At 40.6% G+C, this 17,518-nt stretch overlaps 3 protein-coding genes across 6 annotated transcripts in view; 1 reads left to right on the forward strand and 2 right to left on the reverse strand.

The window, feature by feature from the left end:
• LOC110539186 (NLR family CARD domain-containing protein 3-like) overlaps positions 1–17,518 on the forward strand; it is an 808,883-nt gene that overhangs the window by 757,712 nt on the left and 33,653 nt on the right. The window lies entirely within an intron of this gene.
• Positions 1–17,518, reverse strand: part of LOC118937843 (NLR family CARD domain-containing protein 3-like) — a 303,083-nt gene that overhangs the window by 186,008 nt on the left and 99,557 nt on the right. The window lies entirely within an intron of this gene.
• LOC118937850 lies at positions 1,002–16,539 on the reverse strand. Of its 4 annotated transcripts, none has more exons than XR_005035264.1 (2): positions 16,119–16,300; positions 1,002–1,298 (listed from the first exon to the last, which is right to left on the reverse strand). XR_005035264.1 is itself a non-coding variant. In XM_036939614.1 (2 exons), the coding sequence occupies exons 1-2, from the start codon at positions 13,835–13,837 to the stop codon at positions 7,990–7,992; spliced, it is 1,152 nt and encodes a 383-aa protein (XP_036795509.1). In that variant the 5' UTR covers positions 13,838–14,088; the 3' UTR covers positions 7,934–7,989. The 4 variants fall into 4 exon arrangements, 2 of the variants coding, with proteins under 2 accessions (XP_036795509.1, XP_036795510.1); XM_036939614.1 differs by lacking the exons at positions 1,002–1,298; positions 16,119–16,300 and adding exons at positions 7,934–8,928; positions 13,625–14,088; XM_036939615.1 differs by lacking the exon at positions 1,002–1,298 and adding an exon at positions 7,971–8,928 and having other exon boundaries at positions 16,119–16,539.

Raw genomic sequence — 17,518 nt, forward strand, 5'->3', positions numbered from 1 at the left:
CAATGTTATCAATGTATACATACTCAATAAGAGACCCGGATGGAGTAGCTCTTTTCTCCCATCTGGCTATACTTCAGATGGAGTACTTATTTTCTCCTGTTTGGCCAACTTCATGTCTCGGTATTGAATGAGTGTGAAAGGCATTCCCAAATGTACAAGGGAGCATAATCCTGTCCAATCTGCCAGTAAAACCTCGCCCTGACATAATTTCCCAAGAATACTGTACCGGGCCAAACGGTAATAATCTCCTCCGGTCACTGTAAAGGGAGGAAGTCTTGATTTAAGGGGAACCTGGGGATATAGGTGCTTCTTCACCTGCATTGCTTGCTGTTTGGGGTTTTAGGCTGGGTTTCTGTACAGCACTTTGAGATATCAGCTGATGTACGAAGGGCTATATAAAATAAATTTGATTGATTGATTGATATAAATAGTGCAATCAATACAACTGTCATTATCTGGCATTCCTGCTTTCGTGAACAGCTTTACCATACCGGCCTAAACTCCTCTACCCAGAACCATACTAGGGTGTCGACCAAGACCTGGTCATATCCTCCTTCATTTTTGTTTAAAGGGTTAGGCGTATCTTTATGCAATACATCCCTCTCTCCTGATTACAATCAAAAACTTTCACCTTCACTATACTCTACCTTCTTCCATACTGGGTGAGTGGATTCATATAGCCCTCTCTCTCCAAATGAGCTATGACCTGTGTCCATGATCAATATGGGAACCTGCACCGATATATGCCATAATGGCTCAGAGTCCTAGACTGCCATGTAGTTAGAGACCCCATTTGGTCTACATAAAACTCCATTGAGAGATCCTTCCCAACCTCTACTCTAACTTCCTGTCTACCCAGATCTAGGGATCTCTTATGCTTGTTTTGGAACAAAATCCTCATTGTCTAAACCATGGGTCAAATTACCACTCTCCGCATACTCAAGTACGACGTGCTGTATCAGGCATATGGCACCCATGATAAGACAGCTCAGACGAACAGCTCTCCCCGAGAACAGATCACTAGCAAGAGCCAGACACACCTTCACTTCTATGAACAAAAACAGGGGTGAAAAGACAGGAAGGATTTTCTTCATTCGAGAGATGGCCCCCGGAATTCTGTTAATTCCAGTTCTCCTCTCGAACACTGTTTATTGTTCGACAGTGTCAGGGTGTCTTACCCTCCCGCCGTGCGATATGAATCCGGGTAGCTCTTTCAGCTATCTGTCACCAGGAGTCCTTGGTATGGTCCCCCCAACAAGCCTCTGGGACTGGATTGAGTGACTTCACCTGTAGTTCACCTGTAATGCATAAAATCCTGGACATACAGGCTTGGTTAACAAACAGTTTCTTATATGTTTTATCTGATTATATCTTTAACTTCTATGACTATTTGTTAGCTAAACATTTATTTTTATTTTTTATTATTAGTTTATTATCCAATAGGCCACTAACTTTCCTATCCCCCTTTTGATACCTGACTCTGCCCAGGTAACAACCTTATATACCCTAAATAATGATTTAGATAGAATTTGTAAATTATTCTTATATTATGACATTATCATGTATGTCCAATTTCCCCTTGGGCATCCATTCATATCAATCATGTACCAATTCTCTGTCAAGTGTCTTATCTAGTTTAAGAAGTATGTGTGCTATTTATATATGTTCTTAAATATATATATTTACCGATTTAAACAGGAACCCCTTTCTCTCCTATCTCTCAAACGCCACTAAGCGTCTCACTGTTTGACTTTATCTAAAATCATTGATTTGAGAAAAAACATGTCTATAAGTGGCCATCTCTAAAGTCCTTACATTTCCTTAATCAATCTATCTTAATCCTTACAATAATCCTAAATCACCACAGATGTCATATATTCCTGTCAAATGTAATACTATTTAAAGAAAAACCTCCTAATAGTCAAACAAAGCCACAATGAATGCTAACCATATTCAAAATCCTTCCTACACTTACAAGCTCTTTCCTTCAGAGATCCTCAGTATTCTATCTGACAATCTATCTGTGCAATCTGGTTTCCGAGCCGGTCACGGGTGCACCTCAGCCACACTCAAGGTACTAAACGATATCATAACCGCCATCGATAAAAGACAGTACTGTGCAGCCGTCTTCATCGACCTTGCCAAGGCTTTCGACTCTGTCAATCACCATATTCTTATCGGCAGACTCAGTAGCCTCGGTTTTTCGGATGACTGCCTTGCCTGGTTCACCAATTACTTTGCAGACAGAGTTCAGTGTGTCAAATCGGAGGGCATGCTGTCCGGTCCTCTGGCAGTCTCTATGGGGGTGCCACAGGGTTCAATTCTTGGGCCGACTCTTTTCTCTGTATACATCAATGATGTTGCTCTTGCTGCGGGCGATTCCCTGATCCACCTCTACGCAGACGACACCATTCTATATACTTTCGGCCCGTCATTGGACACTGTGCTATCTAACCTCCAAACAAGCTTCAATGCCATACAACACTCCTTCCGTGGCCTCCGACTGCTCTTAAACGCTAGTAAAACCAAATGCATGCTTTTCAACCGATCGCTGCCTGCACCCGCATGCCCGCCTAGCATCACCACCCTGGATGGTTCCGACCTAGAATATGTGGACATCTATAAGTACCTAGGTGTCTGGCTAGACTGCAAACTCTCCTTCCAGACTCATATCAAACATCTCCAATCGAAAAAGAAAAATCAAGAGTCGGCTTTCTATTCCGCAACAAAGCCTCCTTCACTCACGCCGCCAAGCTTACCCTAGTAAAACTGACTATCCTACCGATCCTCGACTTCGGCGATGTCATCTACAAAATGGCTTCCAACACTCTACTCAGCAAACTGGATGCAGTCTATCACAGTGCCATCCGTTTTGTCACTAAAGCGCCTTATACCACCCACCACTGCGACTTGTATGCTCTAGTCGGCTGGCCCTCGCTACATATTCGTCGCCAGACCCACTGGCTCCAGGTCATCTACAAGTCCATGCTAGGTAAAGCTCCGCCTTATCTCAGCTCACTGGTCACGATGGCAACACCCATCCGTAGCACGCGCTCCAGCAGGTGTATCTCACTGATCATCCCTAAAGCCAACACCTCATTTGGCCGCCTTTCGTTCCAGTACTCTGCTGCTGGAGACTTTTGTTGGAGACTTTTATCTCCCTCACCAACTTCAAACATCAGCTATCTGAGCAGCTAACCGATCGCTGCAGCTGTACATAGTCTATTGGTAAATAGCCCACCCATTTTCACCTACCTCATCCCCATACTGTTTTTATTTATTTATTTGTCTGCTCTTTTGCACACCAATATCTCTACCTGTACATGACCATCTGATCATTTATCACTCCAGTGTTAATCTGCAAAATTGTAATTATTCGCCTACCTCATGCCTTTTGCACACATTGTATATAGACTCCCCCTTTGTTTTCTACTGTGTTATTGACTTGTTAATTGTTTACTCCATGTGTAACTCTGTGTTGTCTGCTCATACTGCTATGCTTTATCTTGGCCAGGTCGCAGTTGCAAATGAGAACTTGTTCTCAACTAGCCTACCTGGTTAAATAAAGGTGAAATAAAAAAATTAAATAAAAAATAACATGAATTTAATATATGTTGCATAGTGTGGAATACCTTATCTACAGTAATTTATCACCCCTAAGAACTGAAACTTATTTTTCTATGTAATTTCTTGCCCTATTGGCTTAATACGGTGTCCTGTCCAAACCTCAAAGGACCATGTTTTATCTCCCCCTATTTATTCTCAATGATAAATAGGATTATTTTCTGTTGTAATACCAAATCAATAATAGCCAATTCAAAAACTTCACTGCTAATATTGTAAAACAGAATCCTGAAACACTTTCTCATCAGTGATTCAAACAATAATTCTAACCCCAAACTAAAACTCCATTATAATTAATTGACCTTAAAACTAGTAACCCAAATGACCACACATTCAGTATACAAATGGCTCTCCCCTGAGGTTGATCAGACCCCAAAAGATAGCCATGATAAGGTCAATAGGTCATACCACCCTTTTATAGTCATGTTCCATACCACATTAGACATAAAGAACCCTGTATCCTTAAAAATCTAAAAAATTAACTTGTGTAATTAAAACTCATGAAAAAAAAACTCATAAAGTTCCATATGTGAGCGTGCCTCTTTAAAATACCTTTGCACTAAAACAAATAGTCCTAACAAATGTTGTATGTGTATATATTTGCAAACCTTAATAATTAATCAAAACTTCCAGGGCTTTTTCAATTTGGTCGTTTATGGCCTCATTCTCCCCAAGATTATAATCCCAGGAAACGTCTAAAATTGAGACACCTAAACATCAATTTTCCCAGAAGAACACAACACCCCTAACTAGTATTCACTATGCTACTTCGATTCAGAAACTCAAAAGTGAACTATAAACTAAACCTAATGATAATTCCCCTTTACCTCAAATCATTAATCATAAGTTTTAAACAACGTCAATGTATATGTTTACTTAAATGAACATGCTACCCTTAGATACAATTAACCTGATAACATTATTATCCAATGTATTACTTTTTCCCTCTGCCGCAAATGTCGTACATTTCTCAGTGTAAGAAATCTGTAATTTAATCCCAGATATTTAATAAAAATGTAAACGCATTCTCCCATGGCTCCTTCAACTTACATATTTTAGATAACTTCCATCCGTCCCGGAATAAGGAATCCTACTTAAACACACCAGAATACAATGTTTAATTAAGTTAAATCGTTTAGTCCATAATGTTGCTTGATCAGTGGTTATGCTTTTAGCAGGACAAAATGAGTCTACATGAAAAGTGGAATAATGTTAAAGCCTCGGCCCCTTTTCGCCTAAAGTGACATACCCAAATCTAACTGCCTGTAGCTCAGGCCCTGAAGCAACGATATGCATATTATTGGTAAGAAAACACTTTGAAGTTTGTGGAAATGTGAAAGGAATGTAGGAGAATATAACACATTAGATCAACTGTTTTTAAAAAAAAATGTTGTACCATCATCTGTGAAATGCAAGAGAAAGTTCATTATGTATTATTCAGCCCAGGTGTAATTTTGATTTTGGCCACTAGATGGCAGAGGTGTATGTGCAAAGTTTCGGACTGATCCAATGAACCATTGTATTTCTGTTTCAAATGTTGTATCAAGACTGCCCAAATGTGCCTAATTGACAACAATTTTGGACCCCCTTGTGGCCCCCTTAAATGTGGAGTATGAAATAATTATTACGATATGACAACAATAACATCTAACGTAACTGGCCCCTCTAACAGTACAACTGGCCCCAGCTTGGCCCCCCCAGTTGAAACGGTCTAGAACCACCAGTGAAGAATATGTGAATAAACATTTGAACATATCTATTTTTCTGTTCAGGAAAAAATGGTCATGTCTATAAAACAACAATCTAAAATAGTCAATGGGTGATGAACATGTTTTATTTGACTACATTAAACATTAACATACGACACAAAGGATGTATTCATCATAACTGGACCAGTTTGCCCCATTCTGTGTATTATTCAGTAATATATACATAAAAGGTTGGAAACCAAAGTCAATCTAGCCCAGTCTTCTGCTATGCAAATCATTACAGAGTTTAAGACTAAAGTATATGGAATGGAATGGGCAATTCATTAACGCATATATTTGTACACTGCATGTTTTGCATTAGATATATTAGACATCAGCAAACAACAAGAAAGGGAAATACATGTTTATAATGTTTATAATGTAGCACAGTTTTGTCCAGGCAATTCTGTTATCTAGCATTATCAGGGTTGGGTGAATGAGCCCCTTTACATACATCTCATTCTCAACTGACTAGAAAGAGTGTTTTGCCTGAGAACAGCACTAGCACTGTCCCTAGAACTGTCTTTAGCAATGTCCCTAGAACTGCCCCTAGCACTGTCCCTAGAACTGCCCCTGGCACTGTCCCTAGAACTGTCCCTCGCACTCTCCCTAGAACTGCCCCTAGCACTGTCCCTAGAACTGTCTTTAGCACTGTCCCTAGAACTGCCCCTAGCACTGTCCCTAGAACTGTTCCTAGCACTGTCCCTAGAACTGTCCCTAGAACTGTCCCTAGCACTGTCCCTAGCACTGTCCCTAGAACTGTCCCTAGAACTGTCCCTAGAACTGTCCGTAGCACTGTCCCTAGCACTGTCCCTAGAACTGTCCCTAGAACTGTCCCTAGAACTATCCCTATAACTGTCCGTAGAACTGTCCCTAGCACTGTCCCTAGAACTGCCCCTAGCACTACCCCTAGCACTGTCCCTAGAACTGTCCCTAGAACTGTCCCTAGCACTGTCCCTAGCACTGTCCCTAGAACTGTCCCTAGAACTGTCCGTAGCACTGTCCCTAGCACTGTCCCTATAACTGTCCGTAGAACTGTCCCTAGCACTGTCCCTAGAACTGCCCCTAGCACTGTCCCTAGCACTGTCCCTAGAACTGCCCCTAGCACTGTCCCTAGAACTGTCCCTAGAACTGTCCCTAGAACTGCCCCTAGCACTGTCCCTAGAACTGCCCCTAGCACTGTCACTAGCACTGTCCCTAGAACTGTCCCTAGCACTATCCCTATATAGCACTGTCACTAGCACTGTCCCTATATAGCGCTGTCACTAGCACTATCCCTATATAGCACTGTCACTAGCACTGTCCCTATATAGCGCTGTCACTAGCACTGCAACTATATAGCACTGTCCCTGGCACTTTCCCTATATAGCACTGTCACTAGCACTGTAACTATATAGCACTGTCACTAGCACTGTCCCTATTTAGCACTGTCACTAGCACTGTAACTATATAGCACTGTCACTAGCACTGTAACTATATAGCACTGTCACTAGCACTGTAACTATATAGCACTGTCCCCATATAGCATTGTAACTATATAGCACTGTCACTGGCACTGTCCCTATATAGCACTGTCCCTATATAGCACTGTCACTAGCACTGTCCCTATATAGCACTGTCCGTCCCTATATAGCACTGTCCCTATATAGCACTGTCCCTATATAGCACTGTTCCCATATAGCACTGTCCCTATATATCACTGTCACTAGCACTGTAACTATATAGCACTGTCACTAGCACTGTAACTCTATAGCACTGTCACTAGCACTGTAACTATATAGCACTGTAACTATATAGCATTGTCACTAGCACTGTAACTATATAGCACTGTCACTAGCACTGTCCCTATACAGCACTGTCACGAGCACTGTCCCCATATAGCACTGTCCCTATTTCGCACTGTCCCTATATAGCACTGTCACTAGCACTGTAACTATATAGCACTGTCACTAGCACTGTAACTATATAGCATTGTCACTAACACTGTCACCATATAGCACTGTCAAGAGCACTGTCCCCATATAGCACTGTCACGAGCACTGTCCCCCTATAGCACTGTCACGAGCACTGTCCCCATATAGCACTGTCACTAGCACTGTCCCCATATAGCACTGTCACTAGCACTGTCCCTATATAGCACTGTCCCAATATAGCACTGTCCTCATATAGCACTGTCCCCATATAGCACTGTCCCCATATAGCACTGTCCCCATATAGCACTTTCCCCATATAGCACTGTCCCTATATAGCACTGTCACTAGCACTGTCCCCATATAGCACTGTCACTAGCACTGTCCCCATATAGCACTTTCCCCATATAGCACTGTCCCTATATAGCACTGTCACGAGCACTGTCCCCATATAGCACTGTCACTAGCACTGTCCCCATATAGCACTGTCACTAGCACTGTCCCTATATAGCACTGTCCCAATATAGCACTGTCCTCATATAGCACTGTCCCCATATAGCACTGTCCCCATATAGCACTGTCCCCATATAGCACTGTCCTCATATAGCACTGTCCCCATATAGCACTGTCCCCATATAGCACTGTCCCCATATAGCACTTTCCCCATATAGCACTGTCCCCATATAGCACTGTCACTAGCACTGTCCCTATATAGAGTTCTTTATGGCATTGACTACTTCTTCTGCTTCCTCTAGTGTTAAAAACTCACCCTGGAGAAAAGGTCTGATACCCTCACATGCATGGAGTCTCTCCTTTAATACTCCCTCTTCAACTTGGAGGGTGCGGTCAGCTGGCAGATGGAATGCCAGGGTCACATGGTCCCACATGAAATACTCAAAACCACGTCCAAGTTCTTCTGTTTCAACTGTTCCACTCTCTCTGTTGATGATCAGCTTCTTTGTATGGGTTTCACATATTGCTTCTGCACGCCAGACAATTTGACCATCTTTATAAATGCATATTGCCTTATCATTCTCATCAGCAAGAAGTGGGTACTCATCAAACTCTGTCACATCTGGACCGTGGACAACCACAACGTACATGATCTCCTGCTTGTAAACCACGGTTTCATAGACTCTCAGGACAGGCTTCTCTCCCTCACAGATCTGCTCTGTGTACATCTGCATGAGATCCTCCAAGGGGAAGGTAAACTTAAAGTTCCCGTACCGAGATCCCTTTTGGAAGACAGGGGAGGTGGTGAATTCCTTCAGGAATGGATTGTGTCTTTGTTCTTCACCCGTTGTTGGGTCAAAGGAAAGCTGTTCCTTTTCAAGGAAGCGATTCTCTGCTGCCTCAATTTCCCCTTCTGTAATGTGAAGAGCCCACCATGTGAAACCCCCTGTTTGCCCTGCTGTAAATCCACTCAGATCCATGATTCCTGTCAGGCCTGTTGGAGTGGTTACATGACAGACTTTGTCCACGTGAAATTCCGCTCTGTCAGCTTTGGGGTACAGTGGAATGTCTTTTGAAATAAGACGTCTACAACTTAGTGGGGTCTCCATTTTCAAGGTTTCTATACTCTGATGCTCCCCGCGGAAAAAGGTCTCCGTTATTCCTCTTTGGTTTTGTCGCTGCATTTTCTTTCCCTGAAAAGATGAAAGTTGACAGTCAGATGAATCATGTGTCTCTTTATTTAACTAGATTGTTTGCACAACATCATTATGAGGCGTTGACAAATGTCCTAACATAAAGGTTTAGATGCAACAATATGAAAATCCTTAAGATCCACATGATAGTTGACAAATGTCCTGACATAAAGGTTTAGATGCAACAATATGAAAATCCTTAAGATCCACATGATAGTTGACAAATGTCCTAACATAAAGGTTTAGATGCAACAATATGAAAATCCTTAAGATCCACATGATAGTTGACAAATGTCCTAACATAAAGGTTTAGATGCAACAATATGAAAATCCTTAAGATCCACATGATAGTTGACAAATGTTCTAACATAAAGGTTTAGATGCAACCACATGAAAATCCTTAAGATCCACATGATAGTTGACAAATGTTCTAACATAAAGGTTTAGATGCAACCACATGAAAATCCTTAAGATCCACATGATAGTTGACAAATGTTCTAACATAAAGGTTTAGATGCAACAACATGAAAATCCTTAAAATCCACATGATAGTTGACAAATGTTCTAACATAAAGGTTTAGATGCAACAACATGAAAATCCTTAAGATCCACATGATAGTTGACAAATGTTCTTATATAAAGGTTTAGATGCAACAATATGAAAATCCTTAAGATCCACATGATAGTTGTAAACATTTTGAAGCTGTGTCACTTATTTACAAAGGCAAAAGACAACACAAACTTACAATGGAATAATAGCAGATGTAATTGTGGGTTACAATCGGGTGAGACAGTATAAGTTCACAAGGTTTATTTTTATCTGATATTCTTCTAGAATCAATGGATATACAGGATATCTAACAAAACATGAACATGAAATTATAACAAAATACGATTCATTTCAAAAAGAGATACCATTGTAATGAGTTGTATCATTTGAGTATTTGTACTGTGTTTTAGACAAAGATACAATATCTATTGAACACAACTCCTGGAAGTCATCATCTCTACTACTAAATATATTTAGAATCAAAAGACATCTGTATAATATGTTCCTCTTATACTGGACATAAATAATACTAAATTAGTTTTCAGTCAAACCATCAGCTGAACAAATGTACTGAAATGTATCCTTCTAAAACACAAACTGAACAAGCATTTCTATAACATGGTTTTGGTTACTTCTTTGTGTGCAGTAGGGTACTTAACATGAGAGTATGTTTCAGTAAGTAAGACCTAGCAAATACTAACTGTATCTCTTGTCTTCACTTAACCAATAAGGCGCGAGGGGGTGTGGTGTATGGCTAATATACTTAACCAATAAGGCGCGAGGGGGTGTGGTGTGTGGCTAATGTACCACGGCTAAGGGCTGTTCTAAGACATTGCGGAGTGCCTGGATACAGCCCTTAGCCGTGGTATATTGGTCATATACCACAGAGGGGGTAAACAGAGGTGGCAAACTGGTTACCAACGTAATTAGAACAGTAAAAATAAATGTTTTGTCATACCCGTGGTATACGGTCTGATATACCACAGCTGTCAACCAATCAGCATTCAGGGCTGGAACCACCCAGTTTACAATGAAATGTATAATACGTTTGCTTGGTTAAGTATTTATGCCCCAGACTGTTATACCCCATACCATAGGTTATATAGACTACAGTATTTATACCCCATACCATAGGTTATATAGACTACAGTATTTATACCCCAGACTGTTATACCCATACAATAGGTTATATAGACTACAGTATTTATACCCCAGACTGTTATACCCCATACCATAGGTTATATAGACTACAGTATTTATACCCCAGACTGTACTGTAGGTTATATAGACTACAGTATTTATACCCCAGACTGTACTGTAGGTTATATAGACTACATTATTTATGCCCCAGACTGTACTGTAGGATATATAGACTACAGTATTTATACCCCAGACTGTACTGTAGGTTATATAGACTACATTATTTATGCCCCAGACTGTACTGTAGGTTATATAGACTACAGTATTTATGCCCCAGACTGTACTGTAGGTTATATAGACTACAGTATTTATACCCCAGACTGTACTGTAGGTTATATAGACTACAGTATTTATGCCCCAGACTGTACTGTAGGTTATATAGACTACAGTATTTATGCCCCAGACTGTTATACCCATACCATACCATAGGTTATATAGACTACAGTATTTATGCCCCATACTGTACTGTAGGTTATATAGACTACAGTATTTATGCCCCATACTGTACTGTAGGTTATATAGACTACAGTATTTATACCCCATACTGTACTGTAGGTTATATAGACTACATTATTTATGCCCCAGACTGTACTGTAGGTTATATAGACTACAGTATTTATGCCCCAGACTGTACTGTAGGTTATATAGACTACAGTATTTATGCCCCAGACTGTTATACCCATACCATACCATACCATAGGTTATATAGACTACAGTATTTATACCCCAGACTGTACTGTAGGTTATATAGACTACAGTATTTATGCCCCAGACTGTACTGTAGGTTATATAGACTACAGTATTTATGCCCCAGACTGTTATACCCATACCATACCATAGGTTATATAGACTACAGTATTTATGCCCCATACTGTACTGTAGGTTATATAGACTACAGTATTTATGCCCCATACTGTACTGTAGGTTATATAGACTACAGTATTTATACCCCATACTGTACTGTAGGTTATATAGACTACAGTATTTATGCCCCATACTGTACTGTAGGTTATATAGACTACAGTATTTATACCCCAGACTGTACTGTAGGTTATATAGACTACAGTATTTATGCCCCAGACTGTACTGTAGGTTATATAGACTACAGTATTTATGCCCCAGACTGTACTGTAGGTTATATAGACTACATTATTTATGCCCCAGACTGTACTGTAGGTTATATAGACTACATTATTTATGCCCCAGACTGTACTGTAGGTTATATAGACTACATTATTTATGCCCTGTCACTACAACAGTCCCACCCTGTCATCGTTGCACTCTGCATACTGTACTGTAGGTTATAGTAAAAATGAAGAAAAACCCTTGAATGAGTCAGTGTGTCCAAATGTTGTTCTGTTAATGTATTTAAAGTGTAATATTGGGATTCAAACTAAATGAATACATTTAAACACTACATGTATATCTGACATAGTACAGGTGTCTTATTTATTAAAGCCCATAACCATGTGTGTGAGGTGTATACTTTTGTTTCAAAGTAGATTTGTTTAAACACAGTGTTGGGTCAAAATGACCTGAGGACAGCGGGAGGGTTGATCACAGTGTTGGGTCAAAATAACCTGAGGACAGCGGGAGGGTTGATCACAGTGGGGGGTCAAAATAACCTGAGGACAGCGGGAGGGTTGATCACAGTGGGGGGTCAAAATGACCTGAGGACAGCGGGAGGGTTGATCACAGTGGGGGGTCAAAATGACCTGAGGACAGCGGGAGGGTTGACCACAGTGGTGGGTCAAAATGACCTGAGGACAGCGGGAGGGTTGATCACAGTGGTGGGTCAAAATTACCTGAGGACAGCGGGAGGGTTGATCACAGTGGTGGGTCAAAATGACCTGAGGACAGCGGGAGGGTTGATCACAGTGGTGGGTCAAAATGACCTGAGGACAGCTGGAGGGTTGATCACAGTGGTGGGTCAAAATGACCTGAGGACAGCAGGAGGGTTGATCACAGTGGTGGGTCAAAATGACCTGAGGACAGCGGGAGGGTTTTAAAAACTATCAAGAAACACTCTGTGGGACCCTGATTTAGCCCAATACAGTAACAAGTTAAATAGGATCAAATTCAACCGTTTCTCTTTTAAAGTGATGAAGACATGGATATCTCATGGTGTGGTGGGGTATGCAGTGGGTCAACTTGGAGCACCTTTATCTCCTGAATGTTTGAATATGCCAGCTTAATAGAATATTGTTATATTTAAACCCACTTTGACTGACTGGACCTGAATGTTTCTACCACCAACTTCACACCTGTTTTAAACAGTATGATTTTTCCTGTTCTCCTTCATCTAAGATCGTTGCATTGTACATAGTTTTGTTGTTGTGAATACTGTCATTATTATTGGTAGTAAAATTGTGTACTCTATGTTGAGTGTCGTGTTAATCATGTAACAGTTACAATGCAAGTTATTAATGGACAATACTTCAGCTGTTTTTAATGATCTGTTACATTAAAGGGGCAATCTGGGATTCAAAAAATAACAAAGGCGTCACCCTGCCATTCTTTGGGGGTAAACAGCCGAGGGATGGGGTGAGTTATATTCTTGAAGAATCAATGGCTACAATATATATCATTCATTTAAAAGTCTACAAATGCATCATGTACCAATCACAGATTTCTGCTATAAACGTCTGGATACATTATGGCATGAAAATCCCTCAAAGAAGAAACCATGTCATTAATCACTAAGTCAAAATACATTTTAGATAACGATGTAAGAAGTAACATATTTATTTGATTTTAGTTACATATAACCTTCATCAAAGATGATGCCTATATCTATATTTAATACATTAAACTCATTGGTCATTTGGCATCCAATCAAAACATTGCCATTTGAATGCATTAGGCAGCTAAGCTATCGTAAATACAGTATCTTATGTATTCTAAATAACCGCCCATTTGGAAAAGGAAAATGCAATAAATATTTACTCTGAGCTGCGCTTCGATCGGTTGATCGTAGATGGATGGCCGGGTTGTCCTTTGAAGAATGTCTGGTGGTAGAACATATACTTGGTAGAACCGTCGCCGTGTGGTAGAACGGGTCCTTTGTCCGTCCTTTCCTAGCCCACGTTTACAGCTGTGGTTGCTAACGCAACAACTAGGAGGTATCACTACTTTAGTGAATAAGAGTTCAAAGTTCATACTTTAAGCTCATGCTATATTCTGGAAGGTATAGTCGAAATTCATCCTTTCGGTGTGTTGATCATCATCTTTACGTTGAAATTAATTTCAGTAGGTTCTTGTCGTTCAACCAGAGCTCACGCTGAGGTTGGCTTAGTTCTGTTGTTGATCTTGTCCTTTTAAAGTGGAGACCACCGTCCTCTTGTTCTTGGAACAGGAGGTTACATTTTCATAACAGGGCTTATATAGTAGGAGAGAGAAGGGCGTGTTTCATAGTTTATAACCCATGTCTGTTCACTTGGGCGGGGCCTCTGAGTGAGCAGAGTTTCTCTATGACAAACCGTTCTCTCATTTAAGAAGCTGAAATTACATTTAATCTATTCACAAATTGTTTCGTATTTTAACATCACATTCCAAGTTGAATAATATCATAGAGGGGATTGTTTTCCCTGCTCCACATGTCTGGACATGTCTGGATGTCTAGTTCACATTTGTACTACAGGGGTCAGTCTAGGACAGGTCATCACATTCCAAGTTGAATAATATCATGGAGGGGATTGTTTTCCCTGCTCCACATGTCTGGACATGTCTGGATGTCTAGTTCACATTTGTACTACAGGGGTCAGTCTAGGACAGGTCATCACATTCCAAGTTGAATAATATCATGGAGGGGATTGTTTTCACTGCTCCACATGTCTGGACATGTACGGACATGTATGGACGTGTAACCGTGGCAATAGTAGTATCTTTTGTTTCCTACAGCTTACATGGGTACATGAATGAAGGAAACAGTTCACTTTTGTACTACTGGGGTCAGTCTAGGACAGGTCATTGAATTTTCAAGTTGAAAAACATCATGGAGGGGATTGTTTTCACTGATGTTAATAAAGAAAGTTTGACTGCCTCCTTCTTACAAATGATCCACAAAATATACAAATAAAATCAAACTTGGTTCAACACAGTGGTGGGTCATTTTCACCCGAGGACAGCGGGAGGGTTGATCACAGTGGGGGGTCAAAATGACCTGAGGACAGCGGGAGAGTTGATCAGAGTGTTGGGTCAAAATGACCTGAGGACAGCGGGAGAGTTGATCAGAGTGTTGGGTCAAAATGACCTGAGGACAGCGGGAGAGTTGATCAGAGTGTTGGGTCAAAATGACCTGAGGACAGATGGAGGGTTGACCACAGTGGTGGGTCAAAATGACCTGAGGACAGCGGGAGGGTTGACCACAGTGGTGGGTCAAAATGACCTGAGGACAGCTGGAGGGTTGACCACAGTGGTGGGTCAAAATGACCTGAGGACAGCAGGAGGGTTGATCACAGTGGTGGGTCAAAAAGACTTGAGGACAGTGGGAGGGTTTTAAAGACAATCAAGAAACACTCTGTGGGACCCTGATTTAGCCGAATACAGTAAAAAGTTAAATGAGATCAAATTCAACTGTTTCTCTTTTAAAGTGATGAAGACATGGATATCTCATGGTTTGGTGGGGTATGCAGTGGGTCAACTTTGAGCACCTATATTATCTCCTGAATGTTTGAATATGCCAGCTTAATAGAATATTGTTATATTTAAACCCACTTTGACTGACTGGACCTGAATGTTTCTACCACCAACTTCACACCTGTTTTGAAAATATGATTTTTCCTGTTCTCCTTCATCTAAGATCGTTGCATTGTACATAGTTTTGTTGTTGTGAATACTGTCATTATTATTGGTAGTAAAATTGTGTACTCTATGTTGAGTGTCGTGTTAATCATGTAACAGTAACATTGCAACTTATTAATGGACAATACTTCAGCTGTTTTTAATGATCTGTTACATTAAAGGGGCAATCTGAGATTCAAAAAATAACAAAGGCGCCACCCTGCCATTCTTTGGGGGTAAACAGCCGAGGGATGGGGTGAGTTATATTCTTCAAGAATCAATGGCTACAATATATATCATTCATTTAAAAGTCCACAAATGCATCATGTACCAATCACAGATTTCTGCTATAAACGTCTGGATACATTATGGCATGAAAATCCCTCAAAGAAGAAACCATGTCATTCATCACTAAGTCAAAATACATTTTAGATAACGATGTCAGAAGTAACATATTTATTTGATTTTAGTTACATATAACCTTCATCAAAGATGATGCCTATATCTATATTTAATACATTAAACTCATTGGTCATTTGTCATCCAATCAAACCATTGCCATTTGAATGCATTAGGCAGCTATGCTGTCGTAAATACAGTATCTTATGTATTCTAAATAACCGCCCATTTGGAAAAGGAAAATGCAATAAATATTTACTCTGAGCTGCGCTTCGATCGGTTGGTCGTAGGTGGAAGGCCGGGTTGTCCTTTGAAGAATGTCTGGTGGTAGAACGTATACTTGGTAGAACCGTCGTCGTGTGGTAGAACGGGTCCTTTGTCCGTCCTTTCCTAGCCCACGTTTACAGCTGTGGTTGCTAACGCAACAGCTAGGAGGTATCACTTCTTTAGTGAATAAGAGTTCAAAGTTCACACCAAGTTGCCATTCTTTAAGCTCATGCTATATTCTGGCTGGTATAGTCGAAATTCATCCTTTCGGTGTGTTGATCATCATCTTTACGTTGAAATTCGATGTTAATTTCAGTAGGTTCTTGTCGTTCAACCAGAGCTCACGCTGAGGTTGGCTTAGTTCTGTTGTTGATCTTGTCCTTTTCAAGTGGAGACCACCGTCCTCTTCTCCTTGGAACAGGAGGTTACATTTTCATATCAGGGCTTATATAGTAGGAGAGAGAAGGGCGTGTTTCATAGTTTATAACCAATGTCTGTTCACTTGGGCGGGGCCTCTGAGTGAGCAGAGTTTCTCCATGACAAACCGTTCTCTCATTTAAGAAGCTGAAATTACATTTCATCTATTCACAAATAGTTTCATATTTTAACATCACATTCCAAGTTGAATAATATCATAGAGGGGATTTTTTTCACTGCTCCACATGCCTGGACATGTCTGGACGTCTAGTTCACATTTGTACTACAGGGGTCAGTCTAGGACAGGTCATCACATTCCAAGTTGAATAATATCATGGAGGGGATTGTTTTCCCTGCTCCACATGTCTGGACATGTATGGACATGTATGGACATGTAGCCGTGGCAATAGTAGTATATTTTGTTTCCTACAGCTTACATGGGTACATGGATGATTTAACAGTTCACTTTTGTACTGGATCAGTCTAGGACAGGTCATTGAATTTTCAAGTTGAAAAACATCATGGAGGGGATTGTTTTCACTGCTCCACATGTCTGGACATGTACGGACATGTATCGACGTGTAACCGTGGCAATAGTAGTAAATTGTGTATTCTATGTTGAGTGTCGTGTTAATCATGTACAATACTTACTTACTTGTAATCACAGTATACACTACCATATCAGTATACACTACGGTTACGGTTAGGCACAGGGGGTGCGACTGTGAAAGGTGCTCACATCTCGGCATCATCCTGAGGAGCTACTAGCAACAACAGTTAGAAATATGAGGCACTTTCCCTGTGGTTATTGACTGTGTGCTGTTTGGGGTATGCTTCCAATTCCCTAGTACTTATAATTGCTGTATCAAAAGAACTATGTTACCAATTACACACATATATCGAAATAGCTACGGGGTTGGACGATGGCCTATGTAAACAGAAGACAATTCGATTCACTCCGTGTCTCTTACCGAA

Source organism: Oncorhynchus mykiss, chromosome 12 (assembly GCF_013265735.2).
Source record: "Oncorhynchus mykiss isolate Arlee chromosome 12, USDA_OmykA_1.1, whole genome shotgun sequence".
Taxonomy (NCBI): Eukaryota; Metazoa; Chordata; class Actinopteri; order Salmoniformes; family Salmonidae; genus Oncorhynchus; species Oncorhynchus mykiss.